Source organism: Pteropus medius, unplaced genomic scaffold (genome assembly GCF_902729225.1).
Source record: "Pteropus medius unplaced genomic scaffold, Ma_sr-lr_union100, whole genome shotgun sequence".
In the NCBI taxonomy this organism is placed as follows: domain Eukaryota; kingdom Metazoa; phylum Chordata; class Mammalia; order Chiroptera; family Pteropodidae; genus Pteropus; species Pteropus medius.
In genome coordinates this window covers 7,230,189-7,251,737 of record NW_024342469.1, presented here as the reverse complement: position 1 = coordinate 7,251,737, position 21,549 = coordinate 7,230,189, and the positions used below count along the sequence as shown (strand labels likewise).

Here is a 21,549-nt window from a genome sequence, read left to right as displayed (position 1 = left end):
GCTCAATGAGTCTTAGCTCTTACTGTCCACTGATGACTCTCTCAAGGGATACTGCAGTGGCCCGGGGACTGATCTCCTGCAAGTCTCAGCTCGCCAGTCTAGTCCCTATAAAGCGGTCTGGCTTCTCTTTCCAAGATGCACGTCTGATCACAGCGGGGACTTCCCGCTGCTGTTGGATCAGGGCCAAATTCCCCGCTGTGGTCTGCTGGGCCCTGCCTTTCTCACCAGTCTCCTCATGGGCCTCTTTTCTTGAATTCTCTGGGCTCCAGTCTTTGAAGTCTTCAATGGGCCATGACCCCATCCTCTGCTTAGACTACTCCTGCTCCTGTTCCATCACCTGGTGAGCTCCCTAAGACCTCAGCCATCGTTATAATTCTCATTGCAGAAATCCACTTGACTTGCTTATCTCTCCTCCATGTTAGTGAGCATGAGTCTACTTCAAGGCCTGATTGCTTAGGTACTTTAATGAATCCCCATTTCCAAGTATGGAAACCAAGGCCCAGCGAGGTTGAGAACCTTGTTGAAGGTTCTCCAGCCTCCAGCCATCGGGAAGCAGAGCTGGAATTCAAACCTAGGACTGACTCCAGACTAACGGTGCCGGTGCGTTAGCCTGAAGCACTCCTTGCTGGCTATCGCTTCCTCCCTGGGCTACCTCAGGATGCTCGCCTGTCCAGCCTCATGTCTCACCCTGGCGCCTCCACGCCGGTGCTAAAGCCGGGTGGTGCCCACCGCCCTACACTGGGTCACAGGCTCTTCTGGTTCCCACAGCACCTGCGAAGGCTTCTCTCCTAGAACCTATCTGTGTACTTGTCTGTCCCCTCCCTCGACTCTGGTCTTCTTGAGGACAGGAACTGTGTGTTTTATTTCTCCATTTCTGCCTCTAGTCCTGGCTCATACTAGGTGCTTGCGAAATAGTGAACGAGTGACTGACTACTTGGTTAATACATTGGGAACGATGTATTGGTTCTCATGGGTCATTCAGCAAAAATGTTTTGTCCATTTTTGTGTAATTCACAGATGAAGAAACCGAGGCACCCAAAGCTTAAATCATTCACCCTAAGCTTACCACGACCCCTTTCAAATTAGACTGGACTTGACCAGCCTGACTCAGGGGAAATGATCCATTTCTCCCAAGCCCTCTATCTTTCTGGAAAATGTTAATGAATTAATTAACTCCATAATTTAATGCCTACTATGTATGAGTCACTGTTCTGTTGAACAAGTACTTCCCTCTTACCCTTGAAGCCATTGCCATCATCCACATGTGAGACCAGGGATTACGTCAAAACTGCAGCATCGATCAGAGAGATCCCAGAAGGCCCCTGGTCTTGACAAACCCGGCAGAGCCTTGAGCTTTGGGTCACTGCCCTTTGCTGGGGTCTGGGCCTACAAAGTCTCCGCTGATCCATGTGGGAGCCAGATGCCTGCCCCAGTGCCCTTTCCTCCTCTGTCCCCCGTTGCCACTGAAGCATTGGAAGCAGGAGGAGCCTTGTGATTCCGGAAGTAAAGAGAAAACCCTGGAAAGCAAGAAGAGTCTGGGGGAGCTGACCTGAAGGGCAGATCCCCAAGGGACCTCCCTCCTTTCTTCCTAAAAATAATATTTTATAGAACAGCAGGGTCAAGAGGGATACGAAAGGTCACCGGGGCTTCCGGCTAGAAATGTCGCCATTTAGATTTTTTTGGGTCACGAAATTATTTCTTTAAAGAGCAAAGTAGGGCAGCCTAGAAGAGTGACAGGAACGCATTTCATTTTGGAGTTAGATACACTCCGATTCCACTGCAAGCTTCTCCGCTGTCTAGCTCAATGTCTTAGAGAAATTATCCAGCCTCTCTCGGTCTTGTTTTTCTCATCTAAAAAATCAGATAGGGGCTCAGACCAGGGAGGTGACAGTGAGGAGAGGAATGGTCAGATCCTGGAAGTATTTGGGGGTAGAGCCACCAGAAGACTAAGACTTGATCTCTGTTCCCTGCAATGCCCATGGCAGTGCTTTGCACATTAGAGCCCTTCAAGGATTTGTCGCATCCAAGGATTTGTAGAATGGATGGGCGACTACTCCATAAATCCCCACTACTCTTGCTAGGTACATTTTAATCCTCACAACAGTCCCAGACTGAGAGAGATTAGGAAACTTGCCAGAGGGCAGCTGTCCTCAGGTGGTGGAACTAAAATTGGGAGCCAACTGTGCCTGACTCCAAAGCCCAATGTTACTTAGCTTCACTCAACGCTGGGCACCCGGTGAGGAGCAGGGGGGAGGGGACCTTACAGCCTCAGTAAGACATGGCTCCTGCCCTCAAATCTGGTGAGAGACAGAGAAACCAGTATACAAATTTAAAAGCAGTGTCTGGCGAATAACAGGTGCCAATAAATACGTTTTATCTTCGACTGGCTTAAGAGTCTTAACACTTTGCAGATATTTCTGTGGGGCCCAAAGGAGGCACCTAAGTTTGTTGGATGAAGGGCAAGGAAGAGACTGGAAAAGACTTCAGGAGGCGACATTTTGGGTGGACCTTGAAGAATAGGAGTTTGCCAAAAGCCAAGAGGCTTGGGAACCGGGAACAGCATGAAAGAATGAAAAGAAAGCTATCTGAGAAAATGGGCTTGGAAGAGTTTTGAAAAGTCACGGTGGGGAATATTACTAGTGTTAGTGTTACCCCAGGTACCCCATGGCGCCAGCCCGAGATCAGCAGACTAGGGTGTCTGGCTTGACCCCCCGCCACGGGTCTGGCAGCCGACGCCCCGCTCCGCGTTCTCGTACTCTCCGGGTTTGTGTTCACCTCACCTCAGCCCTCCAGGGGGCGGGGCCGGAACGCTCTCTTAAGGACCATTCCTAGGTGACGTCACTGCGGAGGCGGGGCTCAGGACTGTGGGCAGGGCCCGCTCGAGGGGGCGTGGCCCCACGAAGCTAGTAGCCCCGCCCCAAGAGAGGCCTTGGCCGGAAGTCCTCCCGCCTCCGCTCGCCTCCATGCTCCCTTCAGTCCCTCCTCTTAACTCCGCGCACAAGGTCATGTCCCGGAAGTGAAGGGGCCATGTTGATGGGTGACCCCGGGATAGGTACCCGGCGAGAGGCGAATCCGAAGAAGTGGTAGCGCGCAGTCCGTGGGTGAGTGAGGGGAGGAATAAGGGCCTGTGGCCGGGGGCTGGGGCTCACTGAGCCTCCTCTCCGGGCTACGGCCGGCGCCTGCCATCCGACCCGGGGCTCCCGGCCGGAACTACCGGCCTGGCCGCCGGGGGTCTCACCCTAGTCCACCCTGGACGTTTTCTTGCAAGGCCGCTCCGTGACTCCGCCCCAGACTCCAGAGGCCTCCCGGGGCCCCCGAGCTGACCTGTCCCAGGCTCGGGGTCTCTCCACCGCGACTCGGCCCGGCCTCCCCCAGGGTCCAGGGAGGAATTGGGGACCCGTCGGGGCTCAGCCGCCAACTCACCGAGAGACCTTGTAGTAACAGCCCTCGCGTGACAGTCGCCTCCTACCTCATAAAGCACTTTTTCTGTTAATTTTCCGGATTTATCTCTCCTACTCCGGGAGGCCCTTGGGGCCGAGCGGAGCTGTAATACAATTGAGGAAAAAGGGACAGGGACAGTGGCTTGCTCAAGTTCGCACAGGAAGTTAGCAAGGCCAGAGGCTGATGACTAGCTGACTTCGGGCCCACAGTACAGATCACTTTACCAGTCCAGTACCTACCCTACTTAGTCTCATTCCTTTATTTCTGAAACCGGAGTGATCTTTTCTTCCAGATAGGACGTGAGGATTCGCTTTTTCATTCAGCTTATTTTTTGAGTTCCTGGTATTTGACAGGCGCTGTGCTGGGAAAGTTTGTAGAGCACCCAGAAGTGGCCGTACACATGGTAAGGCCCCAGCAAGTGGTATCTATTCTTACAGAGGCAGTCAAAATTGGGGTCAGGAGTTCAGCCCTCCTTTACAGTTGTGTGACATGGGCAAGTGACTTCCCAAAGGGGGGCTAATGATGGCACTGAGATTTTCGACGGAATGAGATGAGTTGTTATGTGGGACTTGCGTGGTATATTGTAAACAGTGTTCAGTATTGTTCTTACGAGCCTTGACCACTTTGTAGGTTCTGTACTTGTGTAAGCGTTTATTGTTACTAAAGGAGGATGGTAGCAGTTTATGTGGAACTAAATTTAATATTTATTGAGCACTTACAAACCGTGCTAGGTGGCACTAATAAGCCCTATTCCAGATAGAGTGCTTAGTATGTGCCAAGTGCTGTTCTAAACATGTTCATATACATTAACTCATTTAATCCTTATGCCAACCATATGAGCAGAATACAGTTTTAATCCTCATTTTACAGATGAGAAACTGAGGTAAGCACCGAGGGGTTAAGAAACTTGCCCAAGGTAATCAGCTCATTAGTGGTGCTGCCAGGATTCGAATATGGCTGAGAGTCTTTGTCTGTCAGCCACTCTAGACCACCCCTTGTGGGGAAATTCTGTTTTAGGTGCTTTACGTGCATCATCTCACACAGTTCTCAAAATAACCCTGTGTAGTAGGTAATGTTAACTGAATATCTCCATTTTACAAGTGAGGGAGCTGATGCTTAGAGGGATAAGTACTTTGCCCAAAGTCATTATGGCAGGCAAGTGGGAACGAAGCCCAGGCAGTACAGCTTCTAAGCCCTGGCCCTTGTACTTTCTCGAAAGGGGGGCGATGAAGAGGCTGGGGTCTCTGAGACCTAGAATAAGAATTTTAGATAGTCTTTATAGGCCCTTTTGTCACTAATTCTGATTCTAGCTTCTTTTTTTTTTTCCCTTCTGCTTATAGCTTGACACCCGGCCCCTGCCAGTCCCCCATGGCCCCATGGAGCCGAGAGGCGGTGCTGAGTCTCTACCGGGCTCTGCTGCGCCAAGGCCGAGAGCTTCGCTACACTGATCGGGACTTCTACCTTGCCTCCATCCGTCGTGAGTTCCGGAAAAATCAGAAGCTAGAGGATCCTGAGGCCCGGGAGAGACAGCTGGAAAAGGGCCTGGTCTTCCTCCACAGCAAACTGGGGGGGATCATTTAGGATCCTCTCCATCCTAATTCCAAGGAAAAGAAGACAGAGGTGCCTTCTGTACACACTCCCACTCTCTCCCACCCCCACCTCACAGATGCAGTAAGAAGCCTCAGGTAGGTAGACCCTTGTACCTATAGGTTTCATTTCCAATTCAGGGGACCAAGAGAGGGAGACCCTTCATTGGAAATCAGTGGAGGAACCATAGACATATTAACAGAAGTATGTTCCCTTATTGTGTTTCAAGGCCCTCCAGAACAGGATTGTTATCACCATCTTATTTCAAATAGAGCATTTTACACATGAAAATGTTAGGAAAAACGTTTCGGTTCCAGGCCAGCTCATTCCTCAGTGCATTTAGTTATCTTGTGGGTCAGATCACGTTCCCCACAACATAACTACACTGTTACAACACAATCTGTAAAGCAAAGTATAGTGTACAGATGTCAGAGGACGTTGTCTGGTCCTGTTGCTAATAGCTGTGGGATTTAGGGCAGATCACTAAACCTTTCCAAGCCTCTTTCTTCATTTGTAAAATGGAGATAATAGTACCTACCTCTTCAGGCTATTATGAGAATCAAATGAGACAGTGCACACGCAGCACTTGGAGTGGTACTTGGTGAGTGCCATTTAGCTCTGTGTACTCCTGGCATTCCTGTAGGCTCTGGGATAGAGATGAATGATGTGGCTTATCAAGGGACTCGATCTAACGCAGAGATCAGTGGGAAGTAACACCAGTGTGGGCAGCTCTGTGTTAGGGCCAGGTACAGAGCTCAGAGACAGATGAGAACCTAGCTGCCTTGGGTAGGTGATGGTAGGGAGAATCATAGGTAGCTATAGAAAAAGGCAGACCTCAAATGAAAAATAGAAGCTCACTGGGCAGCTGGACAAGAACAAGCAAGTGTGGAGGTGAAAGCTGTACTTTGTAGTCTGGAAACTTGAGTCTGGTGTGGCTAGAATGGCGTACCTGTAAGGCAGATGGCTGGAGCTGAGTGGGGCCAGGTATGGAAGGACATTGAATACTCTACTGAGGTTGTGACATCTGATAGTGAGGGGACTATCACAGCTTTGTGAGTGGGGGAATGACGTGGGAGACGGATCATGGCAGTGATAGTGTGGAGAATAAACCGGTGAGAGATACTAGAGACAGTGAATCCGGCCACATGAGACCGAGGGACTGAGGTGGTGGGGTGGCCGCCCATAAACACAGCATGTACAGCAGTGAGACTTGGCGACCAGTTGGCTGAGGCTGGCAGAAGAGAAGAATGAAGGATAACTGAGGCAGAAGGCTTGCCAACCGGGTGGAGGGTGCTGTTTTTAACTGCAAGAGAGAAAGCAGGAGGAGGAGCCTTACATAATGGCTTGTGCTTCTCCTCAGCCACTCAGGGTGATCGGCAGACCCGCCTTTGCAGTGTAGGACTGGGGTGGGTTGTGGCCCAGGGGCGCCTCCCCGCACAAAGAAGGGTAGTGGGTCTGGAAGTGAAATAGTGACTTACTGGGTCTTTGTGTTCCAATCTGTTTTGACTGTGAGTTGGGTTACAGGTTGCCACCACCACCTCTGTGTATCAAACACTGCTGGCCCTGGGGACACAGCAGTGAATGAGCCAAAATGCCCAAGAAGCTTATGGTCTAGTGTTTAATAGAGAGGAAAGGTGAATGAGGTCAGGGTGCAGGCTACTTAGGATCCCTGTAAACTATTTCTTCCCAGCAGCGTGAGCTCTAGGTTCAAATCGACTACACAACTTACTGATGTGGTGGCTCTGGGCCAGTTACTTAACCTTTGCCTCAGTTTCTTCTGTAACTGGGGGACAGCAATACGACAGACCTCATGGGATTGTTGTTGTGAGGATTAGGGGAATTAATATTGTGTAAAATGTCCAGTACGTGGTACACACTCAGTATACGTTAGCTAGTCTCATGTGTAGTCAAGCCAGACATGTTTAAGTCATGTGACTTTTTAAAATAACATAACATGGAATTTTCATAGTTCTGTGCTGTCACTTGAGGTGCTGCAGGCCCCGTGTTACTCATCACCCCTACTATGTTGGGGTGATGAGTATTTCTATTCCCATTTTTATATTTAAGGAGACATTAAATACGTTGCCTGAAATGTTGGCAACGCTCAGATTCTCCATTCCCCACCCTGCCCACCAGGTCAGTGTTCCTTCTTTTAAATATTTTAACCATCTTTTAGTGTACAATTCAGTAGTGTTAAGAATATTCACCTTGTTGAATAACTATGGTGTACACTTGGAATTAAAATAATACTGTATGTTAGCTATATTTTAATAAAAATATTTTTAAAGAAAAAAAGAATATTCATTGTTCACCTGAAACTAATACAAAATAATATTGAATGTCAACTGTAATTGAAAAAAAGGGGGAAAAAAAGAAAATTCACATTGTTGTATAACACATCTCCAGAACTATTTTATCTTGTAAAACGAACTACGTGGTTAAACAACAGTGCTCCTTCGCGATTACACCGAGGGCCCAGGCCCCTCTCCCCTTGCCAAGTGCAGATCCTGTCTCCTGCTAGGCCCCAGGGCGGTGCAGCAGAACCTGAGTGGCGGGCGGACAGTACATAAGCACTTTCAGCCGGAACGAGCTACGTTTTAAAATAGGAACTTTTATCTCCCTGTCGGAGCTCGTGGATGCTCTCCTCTCCCAGGTCACCAGGTCTTTCACGTCACCTGGTCCTTGGAGGGGGAGGAGCACATTGCACGGGAGAGAGTAAGAAAAGCCTTTTCACAAGCCTATTCAACTTAGCAGTTTGGGTCTCAAGCCCAGGATAACATCAGCGTGAGTTTTAGAGGCCGTTCTTAGCTCCATCTCAGAAGGTCGGCTGTAACTCAGGACAGTCTGGATTGCTCACTGCCTTCTGGAACTTGAGCTTTTCCCCTGTAGGTAGAAATTTTAAAAGATTTTGTGACAGCCCACATTTGTGGAGTACTTTTACAGTTTATAGTGTGCACATACAATATTTTAGTAGATGTATTTTCCTCACTACTACCCTATGATTTAGGTCACGTAGGCATCATTATCTCCTTTTCATAGCTGAGGGGTTAAGTAACTCATTTGAGGTCACCCAGCCAATAAGTCAGGGTTCAAAGGCAAGTTGTCAGTCTCAGGATTTCTGACTTGAAAACGCAGACTCTTTTCTAGTCTGCCACATCACCGCCTTGCTCTTACCAGTCATCAGATGGGCCAAGGACTAAATGGCCCAGGGAGGTTCCCTGTGGCTTCTGCTCGGAAGGAGGATGTGCCCTTCTGGGCCATTGCATCACATCCGAGGATCATTTAGAGGGTGCCTGCATCCTGTGGTTCTCCCTGTTGTAATAAAAATTATGTCAGTAAAGGTTCTTTTGTTTAAATAAAACAGTGGTCATTGTTATGTGTGGGAACCATGTAACATTCTGCATGATCCTGATTGGGTTACTCTGTCCCATCTCTGTCTCAGTGGCTACTGGAGAGAGAATGCCTAGCGTTTTTGCGTGACTCCACCAGAGTTGAATTCTTCTTGGCCATGTTTGCTCTGTATGTATATTTCTCTGGGAATATTTTTCATTTGGCCAACGGGCCTCTCATATGTCTCTAAATGTGAAGCTTCTATTGACTGTAAAAAGTGGAGAAAAGAAAGGTGCCACCAAGGTTGCGAACTCTAATTAGGAAAGAAGTATTTTTGGACTTGACATTGACTCTTAGATAACTCGATTGCTGGAATAAGTAGAGTTAGAAATGTTTCTTTTTGGGGGGCGGGGAGGTATAGGCAAGGGGCATGAGATATGACACTAGCAATCCCCAGTTGTAACATGGTATGAGAAAGAATGTTCCCTTACACGGAAGATGCACCCAGCGACCCTGTCTCTCCCTGTCTCATTCTGGGTATACTGGGATTCTGAATGGTCTACAGCTGAGTTTCTCTCTGTACTTCCTGGTGTACAGGACATGGGAGGTAGAAGGGAGTAGCAGTATTAAGAGCAAAATTCAGATTCGAACCACTTTGTCCCCTTGTGTCTGGGTCGCGCCCAGGGTTCTGACTCCATGGGCAATGGGCTTATCTGGGGACCAGGGGGACTTCATTCAGGATGACTCCGTTGCCAGGTAGCAGATGTGTGCTTGCCTCGCTTGAGCACTGTACGGGAGGCTAGCTGCTTCTCTATTGTGCCCAGGAACTCCTTTTAGGTGTCCACATTTTTAGTTCATTTTCCATTTACATTTGAGCAGATAGGTTTCTTTGTGTTTCAGTTGACAGCTAGGTGTACAGTATCCTTTGTATTTATTCTCAATTTCATAGTCTCACCTGAGCTTACAGGACCCCCAACACACTTTGCCCAAGAGACAGCATTTGTCAAGTGGGAGTGTCCACAGAGGGTTAGTTTCTTCTTGAGACTTTCTCACGTGGACTTGTAGTCATGTTCCCATGTGCAGGACGTTTGGTCCGTGTTATTTTGTGAGGTTTTTGTTCTTGCAGAAAGTAGAATAGGAAGAGTTTGATTTGGGTTAGGGTAAAGTACAGTAGAAGGCATCATGCTAGGAGTTGGGAATCCTGAGTTCTGGAGGTGTCTCTGGGACCTCTAGCAAGTCACGTCCTTCAGTGGGAAGTGATGCGATGGGATTAGATTAGCCTCCTCTAATCTATGAGACCTCAGATCTAACCTTACTCGAAGGAGTGGCCAAATGATCAAAACATAGTCTGCGTTATACCGTTGGGAAGGGGCAGGGAGGGGTTGTGTTACGTGGTGGGATGCTTCACTCTAATGCAAGAAAGGATTGAAATAAGCTTAGTACTCCCTGTAATCACAGCCGGTTAGTGGAGAGGTTTTCCCATGGTGAGCGTGATCTGTCCCCCCTTGCATCTGCATACATCACGGGGACATGGTATCTCACTTTCAACCCTAGAGCGTGTAGCGCTAGAGGCAGGAGGACTGGCTGGAACTCACTGTACCCTGAACTGGTTGGGGACTGGCCGATGGAGGAGACAGGAGGGACATTTCTTGGGGTCTCAAATGGCGATAGCTGTGTTCTACCTTCATCTTCAGGTGAGCAATGGCAGGCGCCGGTGAGCGCAAAGGCAAGAAGGATGATAATGGCATCGGCACAGCCATTGATTTCGTGCTCTCCAATGCCCGGCTGGTGCTGGGGGTGGGTGGAGCAGCCATGCTGGGCATCGCTACGCTGGCGGTTAAGCGGGTAAGTGCCTGCAGCCTGGGCCAGGGGTGGAGAGGTAGGGAGGCCGCCTCTGCAAAGTGAAGCTGACTCGGAACAAGATTTTGATAGTGCCCATGGGCATGGAACTTGGTCATTTGGCATTATTAGATGAGACCTTGAGAGATTCAGTTAAGTCTACTAGGTCTCTGCCCTAAAGAAATCATTGGAGATAAAAATAAAGAAAATAAAGAAGTTTATCACAGAGAGTAAAAAATTGTAAATAACCAAAAATATCCTTCCTTGACTACCTTATAGCAACACCCCCACCACACATACACTTCCTATTTCCCTTTCCTACTTAATTTTCTTAACATTTATCTCTGTCTTTATTCTTTATATTTAACTCATTTATGTATTGCCTGGGTCGCTCTACTAGACTGCAGACTCCACGAGGGCAGAGATTGGGTCTCTTTGTTTAGTGGTTTGTTGTATGTACCTAGAACAGTGCCTAGCACATAGCAGCCACTCAGTATTTGTTAAATTAATCACTGTTCATCATTACATTCATAAGGTACAGTGAGTATAGTCAGAAAATGTACCAAATATTAAAGACCGATTCATTTTTAGTGATATGTGGAAATGATGATAAGTAAAAAAGTCAGGTTTCAAAAGTATGTATAGTGTAGGATCCTAATTACATAAACTTATTTTTCTAGAAAGAAACCAGAATATTAACATTCCTGGACTGTGATATTATGGATAAATCTATTTCTTATTTATATCATCTAGTATGTCCTGAGCTCTTCTGTATGGAGAGAAGTATTCCATAATCTAGAATATAATAAAGGTATTGAAAAATAGTCGTTTAGAACTCACAAGCGCAAAGCCGCTGGGAAGGAGGGACACAGGAAGGAGGGACACGTGTGGGGTCCTCTCTGCTGTTTCAGATGTACGACAGGGCAATCAGCGCCCCTACCAGCCCCACCCGCCTGAGCCACTCAGGGAAGAGGAGCTGGGAAGAGCCAAACTGGATGGGCTCCCCGCGACTGCTGAACAAGGACATGAAATCAGGCCTGAGCCGTTCCCTGCAGACCCTTCCCACAGACTCCTCGGCCTTTGACACAGGTGAGAAAGCAGGTTGCCCCTCCGGGACCTATCTCTGGCCTCTCACTCCTACTCCCGCATTCAGCAAACATTTCTTGAGTGCTAGGTGCAGGCGCCATGCTAGCACTAGCACTTGGCTTTCGTGCTAAGCCTTTCTTTCTGGGGCCGAAGCAGCCACGGCCTGATGGGAAGAGCTCACGTGCCTCTCTCTCTTGCCTTGGCAGATACATTCTGCCCACCCCGGCCCAAGCCATTGTCCAGGAAGGGCCAGGTAGACTTGAAGAAGTCACGACTCCGCATGTCCCTGCAGGAGAAACTTCTTTCTTACTACCGGAACCGGGCCGCCATCCCTGCCGGTGAGCAGGCTCGGGCCAAGCAAGCTGCTGTGGACATATGTGCCGAGCTCCGGGGCTTCCTGCGGGCCAAGCTGCCTGACATGCCACTTCGGGACATGTACCTCAGTGGCAGCCTCTATGATGACCTGCAGGTAACAAGGTGGTGCTCACGAAGGGTGGGGCTGGGTACTGACCAGGGTGCTTCTCGATCCTGCTGTTGGTACAGAGATCACACTGTCCCAGGCTTGCAAAAAGACTGAACTCTGTACACTGCAGGAACTTTTTCGAGATCCCTGTCTTGAGTCATCTTTAACCCTTTCTTGTATTTTAGTCATACGACTTCTAGGAAACCATAAGAGGCGACCTCCTTCCTGTAGTCTTGTCCCTGTCTCTCCTTTCTCTCTTGGGTCTTCAAGGCTTGAGGGATGTCCTGTGTACTTATGTGTCCAGGGATTATGTGACACGTGGAATGAGCATGGGCTCTGGTGTCCGATGGACCTGGGTTTAAATCCTCACTCTACCTGAATTGCTATAGTGACAGGAAAGAATTCTTAGTTGGTGGGACCTGTGCGGGGAAAGCTTGTCTCTTGAGAAGATTAAATCCCTCAAAACCTTTTTAATTTGCTCCAACAGGTGGTGACAGCTGACCACATCCAACTCATTGTGCCCCTCGTGCTGGAGCAGAACTTGTGGTCGTGTATCCCTGGCGAGGACACCATCATGAATGTCCCTGGCTTCTTCCTGGTTCGTCGTGAGAATCCAGAGTACTTTCCTCGCGGGAGTAGTTACTGGGACCGCTGTGTAGTAGGGGGCTACCTCTCCCCAAAGACAGTGGCAGACACGTTTGAGAAGGTAGTGGCCGGTTCCATCAATTGGCCGGCCATAGGGTCTCTCTTGGACTATGTGATCCGACCGGCACCACTCCCAGAGGCCCTGACTCTGGAAGTGCAGTATGAGCGTGACAAACATCTCGTCATTGACTTCCTGCCATCAGTGACCCTCGGTGACACTGTCTTGGTGGCCAGACCACATCGGCTAGCCCAGTATGACAACCTGTGGCGGCTGAGCCTGCGTCCTGCTGAGACGGCTCGCCTGCGGGCTTTGGACCAGGCCGACTCGGGCTGCCGATCTCTGTGCCTCAAGATCCTCAAGGCCATATGCAAGTCCACCCCGGCTCTGGGCCACCTCACTGCCAGCCAGCTCACCAATGTCATCCTCCACTTGGCCCAGGAGGAGGCTGACTGGTCTCCAGATATGCTGGCTGACCGATTCCTGCAGGCCTTGAGGGGACTCATCAGGTACCTGGAGGCCGGAGTCCTGCCCAGTGCCCTAAACCCCAAGGTGAACTTATTTGCAGAGCTCACCCCTGAAGAAATAGATGAATTGGGATACACTCTCTACTGCTCATTATCCGAGCCGGAGGTGCTGCTGCAGACGTAGGGCAGGCGGAGGCCAAAGTGGGTGTTGGGTGGTCAGGCCCTGGATTCTCTGTTAGAAACACTTGGCTACATAGTTGGTGCCTCACAGTGTCCCTAGGTGCCTCCTGTCTTGCTGGTCATCACCCTGGTCACTTCATGCTGATTAGAATGACATCTCTTAATCTCCTATTTTCTCAAACCCAACCCTTTCTATTTTTGTTACCAAACACTGTGCTCCCTACTCCTCCCCTCCCCCTTACTCTAGGCTAATTTTTCTGGAATGAATTGAGAAGGTGGAGCACTAGCCAGAGCTGTTGAGACCACTTGATGTTTTGCATGTGGCCCAGGTTTTCTGCTCCCATCTGTCCTCCCTGCCTTGTCCTTTGGCCTGTTCCGCTTCGGCGTCTTCTCTTTTTCTCTTGTTTTCAAGCTTTCTGTTTTGCTCCTTTCCTGGAGTACACCCACCTAACTAATCAAGGTGTTGCCTTTTAGTTGAATGTCACTGAAGTTACGATTGCATGTTTCCAAGCTGAACTCGGCAGAGTGCTCAGACAGTATTTAGGGTTTCTGCGGGTAAAGTGGTGGAAGGGCTGGCCTTTGACGCAGGTTCCTGGAGAAGCAGCCCAACCCCCCACCTCCTGGCCAGCTCACATCCCTAAGTGCTGAGAAAGTCTTTCATGGGAACATTGTTACTGACCCACGGGGAGCTGAGCGCTCAAGATAAACTGGATGCGAAATTATTTGGAGATTGTGTTTCTTAGTGGCCATGAGTGAGAGTGCAGCCTGGGGGAACCAGAAGCAGTAAGGGGACCTGGGAGAGGATGTGTCCTGTCTGATGTCTGCACCTCACCCGGACCAATGCTGCTGTGTGCAGGAGTCAGATGAGGGAGGGAAGGGGCTGCAGGGGCCGCATCTCTGCAGGAGTGCTTCGCTCACCCGCTTCCTTGCCTTCTTGCCAATTAGGACGGGGTCTTCAGGGACACTGCCTTAGAGGTAGAGGTCAAAGGAAGGTTGACAAGTGGCAGAAAATCTAGTCACCAGTTGGGGTTTGGTGGCCATATTCTCCCCTGTCAGGCACTTTGTTTCTGGGATGTTGCCTTAGAGCAGGGACAGGCCCAACGGTCTGCCATAGCAACGTGAGAGGGCTGCTTACCGAACTCACCAGGCACCTCCAGAGGCCAGAGGGCAAGCACACATGCGCAGACTCACCGCCCCCCACCCCCAAATCCTGTCTCACACACCTAGGATCGGTGCTGCCTGGGAAGAGAGTGCGTGGATTCAACACACACGCAGGGAGGTGGGGACTCTACCTTCTTGTTTCTGGCTGCTAAAATTGCACTATGTATTTCAATGTACAAAGTATCCTGAAGGTGGGGAGGAGTGTTTAGTACACCATGCCAGGGCATCTTCTTTTGTGGGGTTTTTTTCTCTTCGTGGCAAGAGCCTGATGATAATTCTGTTTCTCATCTGCCCATCCAGTATTTCGTTCTCCATCCATCAAGTCTTACTATTTTTTCTGTTCTTACTACCTCCATCAGTAAGATTCTGGTGAAGCTCTCTGCAGCTGTCTCATTCCTTCCCAATGACAACAACATGAAATGACTCTTTAAATAGCATTGAAACCTCAGCTACCCTCTGAATTTAGGGTAGAGATTCCTGTCTCCTTTTTGTCATGGATTAGGAGGTTGAGAACTGGAGTTAACCTCGGCCATATTTGGAGAATCTTCTTGCCTCCTCTCATGTATGCAAGGGATCCTTAAAGTGGTTCAGTTGTTTCATTTGCATGAGGTATTGAGAAAGAATTGAAAAATATAAAGCCCAAAACCCTGAGACAGATTCTGCACCCTGGCTGTTCATTAGAACCAAATTGGAGTTTTCAAAAAATCTACATGCCAGAGTGCTGCCCTGGGTGAGTGGTGGGGGTAAGGGGTGGAGGGTGGGACCTGGTGTGGCACCCAGTAGAGGAGAGGGAGAGGGCGGGTTGAAAGTGTTGCAAAAGCATGGGTTATTGTTCACTGAGATATTTCCTGGTTATTATAAAACCTACAATTTTTTGCAAGCTGGTGTTTCCTGCCAAATTCCATATAAAACATTGGAAGGAAAGCTTAAGAAAGAAAAGATTTGAAAGAGCGAGTCCCACATTATCAAAGCTAAGTATAACTGATCTGTTTATCTTCTCTCTCAAAGAGCATCTTTCTAAGGGCATCTCTGTCTCAACTATGTTTCACAAAGCCAAAAACCGTAACTTTGCCATTTCCCAAGCAAGAACCTCTTAGAAGTCCTCAGAACTAGAGGCAGAGGAAGTCTCAGCCCTGGTCCCGGTGGTTTTGCTGACTGACTGGGCACGCCTCACCATAAAACATGGAAGACAGTCAAGTGCTTTGAGATTCTTGGAAGAGGGCAACAGTCTGCCCCTCACCTTTTTTAATCTTTGGGGAAAGATGTAGTGCCTTTCCCCACCATTCCGCCTCCTACTCAGCAGAACTCCCATCTTTCCTGAAGTAATAGCATCTGGTCTTCTCCATCTGGAATTTTTTTGCACTATCTAGGTTAGCAAACACATAGCCTAATGCTTAAAATATATACTCATTATCTTGAAAACCTAATCAATTCCAAAGTGTATTTTGGTTTTCCCTGTTGCCCCTTCCTAAAAAACGAGTTCAGGACAACAGTATTTTTCTTTACACATTTGGTTGTGACCTTTTTTTCCCCAAAGAAAATAACCGAAGCGCTTGTTTGGAAAAGCCGTATTGAGGCCTACCTACTCTCTTCCCTCCTGGCCCCTGGTGGTACACTGGGTCATACTCCAGATTAGCCAAGTTTGCTTCCCTTGTACTCCACTCAAGTTGAGAGCTCAAATGGTGGTGATGAGAAATAAGCTTCAGGATCCTGGAGAGGCCCTAAGGGGTTTCTGTATGTGGGGATCCGTGTGTGTGACCAGAGTCCTCTTCTGTGGTGCATTTTCCTTGAGACGAAAACCCTGGCTGAGAACGTCTGCTCTCACAGGATCTGTTAGAACTCTGCCCTTCCTGCTGAAGCTCAAGGCCAAGGAGAATGGTAAGAGACGCTTAGGACTAGAGCTGTGAGGCTGCAGCCCTTTTAGACACTGCTGATTCTAAGTGGCCAAAATACCAGAGATGTGGCTTCTGGGGTTAACCGCATACAGTGTGTTGTTTACCTTTCCTTTGAATCACCTTGTAGTCTTTAAATTCTTGGTCCCTGAGGCCAAGTGCACAACTTGCCTTCCAGTCACTTGCCTGCCCTTCAGTAGCAGTTGATATGTTTGGCTGGTAGATTGGGAATCAGTCACCAGTCTTTGTCCTGTCTTGGTTAGCGCCATATAGAAGCCAGCTTAACCGTGAGACCCAGAGAACTGCTGTCCTTTTTCTCCTTGAGGGAGGAAATAAAGTTGGAGAACATGATGTCCTTCCACAGCATGGGAAGGAGAAAATAAAAGTCTTTCCAACAGCTCTGACTTTTCGTGTGTGGTGTGAAACATTTTCCTACATAGTGATACTGGTTCTTGATTTTAGCTAGAACCTTTGAAATACTTGGTCTGGGTCTCCATAATAGAATGGATGGGACAAGCTTCCACTGCAGTCATTCTTCCATGACTTCTGCAGTGTCAAAACTGGGGCAGTGTTACTTTCTTTAATTCTTGACTATCTGCATGGTCATCCCTCAGGAGGCACTGATAAGTCTCTCCATACAGCAAAAGGAGGACATGCCCCGTGGGTCCTTAATTAAGCCTTTGGAAGACTAGCGTGGTGGCTCAGGGAGTCTTACTGCCTTTGCCCTGAAAGACTAGACAACTCATGTATATCCTGACACTCGGGATTCCCCAAGGGGAAAGAAAAGCCACACTTAGACCAGCATCCAGTATGCTTTGCACATACCAGTTATTTATAGTTGTCGGTTTTGTGTCAGTAAATAATAGGAGTCCACTGAGGTGGTAGGATGATGTAATGGAGGTTGGGAGGTGGGGTATGGGGAGGTCAGAGTCAGAAGATCTGAGTTCTAACGGTGATCATTTATTGAGAACTTAGGTTCTAGGTACTTTGCTCAGTTTGTTACACATAACGATTTTCCTTCATTCTAACGAGTATAGTCATCATTTTACAGATGAGAAAACAGGCTCAGTGAGGAAAAGTCACTTAACCAAAATGTCTCAGCTGATAAATGGAAGAACCAGGATTCTTTTGGGTTTGCCCCTAAAATATGTCTTCTAATACTGCCTACTCCATACTGCCTTCACTGGGAGCTATGTGACTTTGGGCAAGACGTCTCATTCCTTTAGTCCTAAGTTTACAATTGTAAAGAAATTGTTGAGCTAGATGAAGTCAATGAATGATCTGTAGTTATCTAGGACAGTGCTTCCCAAATGTTTTGACATCACAGCTCTCATAGAAATATATTTGTATGGCCCAGTGAAATGAATGGAGGCAGAAACTCAAGGTTTGTCCCGACAGGGCCTGACTGGAGGGGATTGGAGGACGGCGGAGAGAGACCTCTCTCGGCACTCTTAACGGCTCCTCAGTAAAAAGCAAGTTGCTGGCCCTGACCCAGACTACCTCCGCGGGTGAGCGTGGGTTCGCTTCTTCACAGGGCCATTAGGAGGATTTGCTGGGAAGTGATTGTGCCTGGAAGTTACAGAATTGGGAGTTCGTTGAAACTACCCTAGAGTGAGACATCCCAGTTGAGTAAAACCTCTTTGTTAGAGTAATTTCCACAAACTAAAAGAAGTTCCCCTGTGATAGACCGCATACTTTAAATAGACGAGCAAACATTTATGCAGAATAGCTATGTAAAAATATAACAGGTTGGGCCATATGATATATGCATCTTCCCTGCTCAACTTTACAGAGTTCAAAGGACGGACTCTGAGCTGCCTTTGATGGTATGTGGGCATGGATCAAGTGATCTTCCGTCTGAGGTCCTCAGCCTCCCCTTTCAGCTGTTGAAGGGCTTGCATGTGGTGAAATCGCATACGAAATGACATTTCCTTTTGTTTTACCTTCGGGCTTCAACCTGGTCACTAGTTCGGAGCTTCACTGAGGGCAGCAGGAAGCGACCACAGGGGCTGGGGCCTGACGCCACTGTTTGGGATGCACCAGGTTAGATACTGTCATGGCCAGCTACCGGCCGAACTGCGGGAGCCACTGTAGAAAGCCACGCGCAAGAAGAGTGCGCAGACCTCCGCAGGCCGTCCCACCCCTTCCCGCGCGGACCCTGGGCTAGCTTCCCGAGAAGCTCACCCACCTTGGTGCCTGAGCCAATAAAAACTCGAAATATAAATGATTCACCATACCTGACCAATCAGCTTGATGCGCGCTCTCTGTCGGCATCTCGCGCGATAACCAGCCGGCCTGGGACTTCATAGTAAAAACCACCCTTGGATGAAAGACTTCTCTCCCCGCCCCTCAGCTAACGCCGGAAACGAGGCGTGTCTGGTGTATCCCTCCGCGCTTCCCAGCGGCAGGAGGAAGAGTGACTATTTGATCTTAGAAGTCTTGTAAAGTAGTGCGTCTTTCCTTTCTTGAGGCCTCGAAAGTAACTCATTTTCTGTTCAGAGCTACGCTCTGGAAAAAGGCATTGGTTGGGAACGTAGGGTGTCGGACAGATGAAAACAAGTGGGTGGGACGTGCCCGTGACTTGACCGCGGCGGAAGGATTTGCTCTGTGATGCGGCCCAGGGGCGAAACCTATAAAGCATCTGCGGCCTGTGCATTGCGGCCATTTCTCTTCCTCCCAGCCGCAGATGTAGTCCTTTCTGGCAGTGCGCCCGCTCCCTCCTCCGCTTCCGCAGGTCCGCTGCCACCATGGCGTATTAGAGGCAGCAGTGCCAGCGGCAGCATTGGCCTTTGCAGCGGCGGCAGCAGCACCAGGCTCTGCAGCGGCACCCCTCAGCGGCTTAAGCCATGGCGTAAGTACCCGGCAGGGCAGCTTTGGTCGTGCGCCCCTGCCTGGGCGCGGCCTGCGGCTGGGCGGTGTCACGGAGAGGGAAGCGGTTTTACGAGCGCCAGGACGCGTGGCCCCTGTTTGGGTGTCCCCGAATAGCAAGCCCTCTTGGGTCTGGAGAGCGCGGTCTGGCGCCAGAGGAAGAAGCTCTCGGAAGCTGCCAGGGTCTTGCCTGCGCCGCGCGAAACGTGGCAGGAGCCAAGATGGCGGCGGGGCTGGGTGGTGGCGGGCGCGGTGTGAGTCACTGGCGGGCGGGGGCAGGGCGGCCACGGCCGTATTTGGGCGTGAGGATACGGCATCTTCCTCTTGTGGCCGGCTGAGGAACGGCTGAGCTCCAAGGGCGTCCATTTTGTTCCGCCTGACCAGGGAGCAGAGAAGGTCGACACAAAGCTCTGGGGCCACGTGTTTCCGATTCTCGGTCACCAAGTAGAGTTTCAGATTGGCCATCGTGTCTCAGGAGTAAAAAGATGAAATTTTCAGAGCTTCTGATCGCTAATGGGACGTGGTTTCTCATTCCTACTCAGGCTTTTCACGGCATCCAGCAGCAGCGTTGCTGTAATCGACAAACACACCTTAGAATTAAGCGCATTCTTCGATTCCAGCAAAGCCCGGCAACATGACCGAGATGAGCTTCCTGAACAGCGAGGTGTTGGTGGGGGACTTGATGTCCCCCTTCGACCAGTCGGGTTTGGGGGCTGAAGAAAGCCTAGGTCTCTTAGACGACTACCTGGAGGTGGCCAAGCACTTCAAACCTCATGGATTCTCCGGCGACAAGGCTAAGGCTGGCTCCTCCGAATGGCTGGCTGTGGAGGGGTTGGTCAGTGCCTCAGACAGCGGCAAGGGTGAGTGGGTCTTTCATCTGGTGGTGGGGTCTGGTGATAAGGATTTGCTACCTCGTGCATCTGGCTGAATTTGTTTCGTTCCTTTTGACTCTTGCAGAGGATGCCTTCACCGGGACAGATTGGATGGTGGAGAAAATGGATCTCAAGGAGTTTGATTTTGATTCTCTGTTAAGTTTAGACGATCTGGAAACCATGCCCGATGAACTTTTGGCCACGTTGGAAGAGACTTGCGATCTCTTTGACCCCGTAGTCCAGGAGACTAATAAGGAGCCCCCCCAGACAGCAAACCAAATTGGCCATCTCTCAGAAAGTTTACCAAAAACCGACCAGGTTGCCCCCTTCACCTTCCTGCAATCTCTTCCCCTTTGTCCAGGGGTCTTGTCTTCCACTCCAGATCATTCCTTTAGTTTAGAGTTAGGCAGTGAAGTTGACATCTCTGAAGGAGATAGAAAGTCAGACTCCACTGCTTACGTTACTGTGGTCCCTCAGTGCATAAAGGAGGAGGATGCCATTTCAGATAACGACAGTGGCATCTGTATGAGCCCTGAGTCCTATCCGGGCTCTCCCCAGCAAAGCCCCTCTATCTCCAGGGCCTCTCCAAATAGGAGCCTTCTGCCTCCAGCTACCCTCTGTGGCTCTGCCCGCCCCAAACCCTATGACCCTCCTGGAGAGAAGATGGTAGCTAAAGGAAAGGGCGAGAAATTGGATAAGAAGCTGAAAAAAATGGAGCAGAACAAGACAGCAGCCACTAGATACCGCCAGAAGAAGAGGGCAGAGCAGGAGGCTCTCACTGGTGAGTGTAAGGAGCTAGAAAAGAAGAACGAGGCTCTGAAAGAGAAGGCAGATTCCTTGGCCAAGGAGATCCAGTATCTGAAAGATTTGATAGAAGAGGTCCGTAAGGCAAAGGGGAGGAAAAGGGCCCCCTAGTTAGGGTAGTCTGTGCTTGTACATAGGAGGCTTGCCATTAAAGCTGTGTTGTAATAAATTATTTTGTAGTGAAAGTACTTGTGCAAACTCTGGTTTCTTAGGTAAGCAACTTGGGCAACCTTTGGAATTGGATTCTTAATTGACCCCAGTGCGACCTGTGTTTTGGTCAGCATCACTGGTGGCTCAACATAGGATCCTGGGCCAGAGAGGTTGAGTTAAAACCACAGCAGGTTCCTGGGTGGTTTTCCTAGAACTGAGTGGCTACATCTTACAGGTAAGGTCAAGGCTGGGGAATTCAGCCTGGGTTCCACCTGTTGATCTAACCTTGTGCCAACATCTGTTCCCAGATAAGACCACATAGCCCTTGGGCTGGGTGTACACAGGTGATTAGATTTCATGTCAGCCTTCAGTGTTCTGTAGAGGCCTCAGAAAAACAGCTCTGGTTTTTGCTCGGATACACCCCTAAGCTGGGGAGAAGTCCTGGGGAGTTTCCTAAGTTCCTGGCCTGAGCTGGGCCCTAAGGCTGGCTACTAGCCAGGCTTCCCTGTCCATGTAGGAGATGTCAAGAAGAAACCACACTGGGAAGCCACTTTGGTTGTCTCGAAGGATAAGGGTAGACATTTCCTTTTGGTTTGGGGCCCAACCCGGGCAGGTCCTTTTCATGAGTTCTTTGGGAGTAGTTCTCAAGAACCAGTCTGTTTCACACTTGAAAAGTAATGTAGATGACTTGGAGTGTGGCATGAGGTTGACAACACAATGAGGCAGGTGCCATGGATGATTGATCTTCAGTCACGGGGAATTGGTA

The 21,549-nt window shown here is 49.3% G+C and overlaps 2 protein-coding genes and 1 long non-coding RNA gene across 5 annotated transcripts; all 3 read left to right on the top strand.

The window, feature by feature from the left end:
- Positions 1-2,915: 2,915 nt before the first annotated feature.
- On the top strand, positions 2,916-4,820 carry LOC120602998 (uncharacterized). The gene is made up of 3 exons (XR_005652934.1): positions 2,916-3,101; positions 3,734-3,844; positions 4,782-4,820. It is a non-coding gene; the product is annotated as an uncharacterized LOC120602998 (long non-coding RNA).
- Positions 4,821-4,829: 9 nt separating this feature from the next.
- Positions 4,830-14,854, top strand: MIEF1 (mitochondrial elongation factor 1). Of its 3 annotated transcripts, XM_039863411.1 has the most exons (6): positions 5,013-5,126; positions 8,471-8,547; positions 10,053-10,203; positions 11,109-11,286; positions 11,490-11,752; positions 12,234-14,854. In XM_039863411.1, the coding sequence occupies exons 3-6, from the start codon at positions 10,060-10,062 to the stop codon at positions 13,038-13,040; spliced, it is 1,392 nt and encodes a 463-aa protein (XP_039719345.1). In that variant the 5' UTR covers positions 5,013-5,126; positions 8,471-8,547; positions 10,053-10,059; the 3' UTR covers positions 13,041-14,854. The 3 variants fall into 3 exon arrangements, with proteins under 3 accessions (XP_039719344.1, XP_039719346.1, XP_039719345.1); XM_039863410.1 differs by lacking the exon at positions 8,471-8,547 and having other exon boundaries at positions 4,830-5,126; XM_039863412.1 differs by lacking the exons at positions 8,471-8,547; positions 10,053-10,203 and having other exon boundaries at positions 4,987-5,126.
- Positions 14,855-18,751: 3,897 nt separating this feature from the next.
- On the top strand, positions 18,752-20,818 carry ATF4 (activating transcription factor 4). Its single transcript, XM_039863413.1, has 3 exons — positions 18,752-18,940; positions 19,500-19,817; positions 19,915-20,818. The coding sequence occupies exons 2-3, from the start codon at positions 19,592-19,594 to the stop codon at positions 20,742-20,744; spliced, it is 1,056 nt and encodes a 351-aa protein (XP_039719347.1). The 5' UTR covers positions 18,752-18,940; positions 19,500-19,591; the 3' UTR covers positions 20,745-20,818.
- Positions 20,819-21,549: the final 731 nt, after the last annotated feature.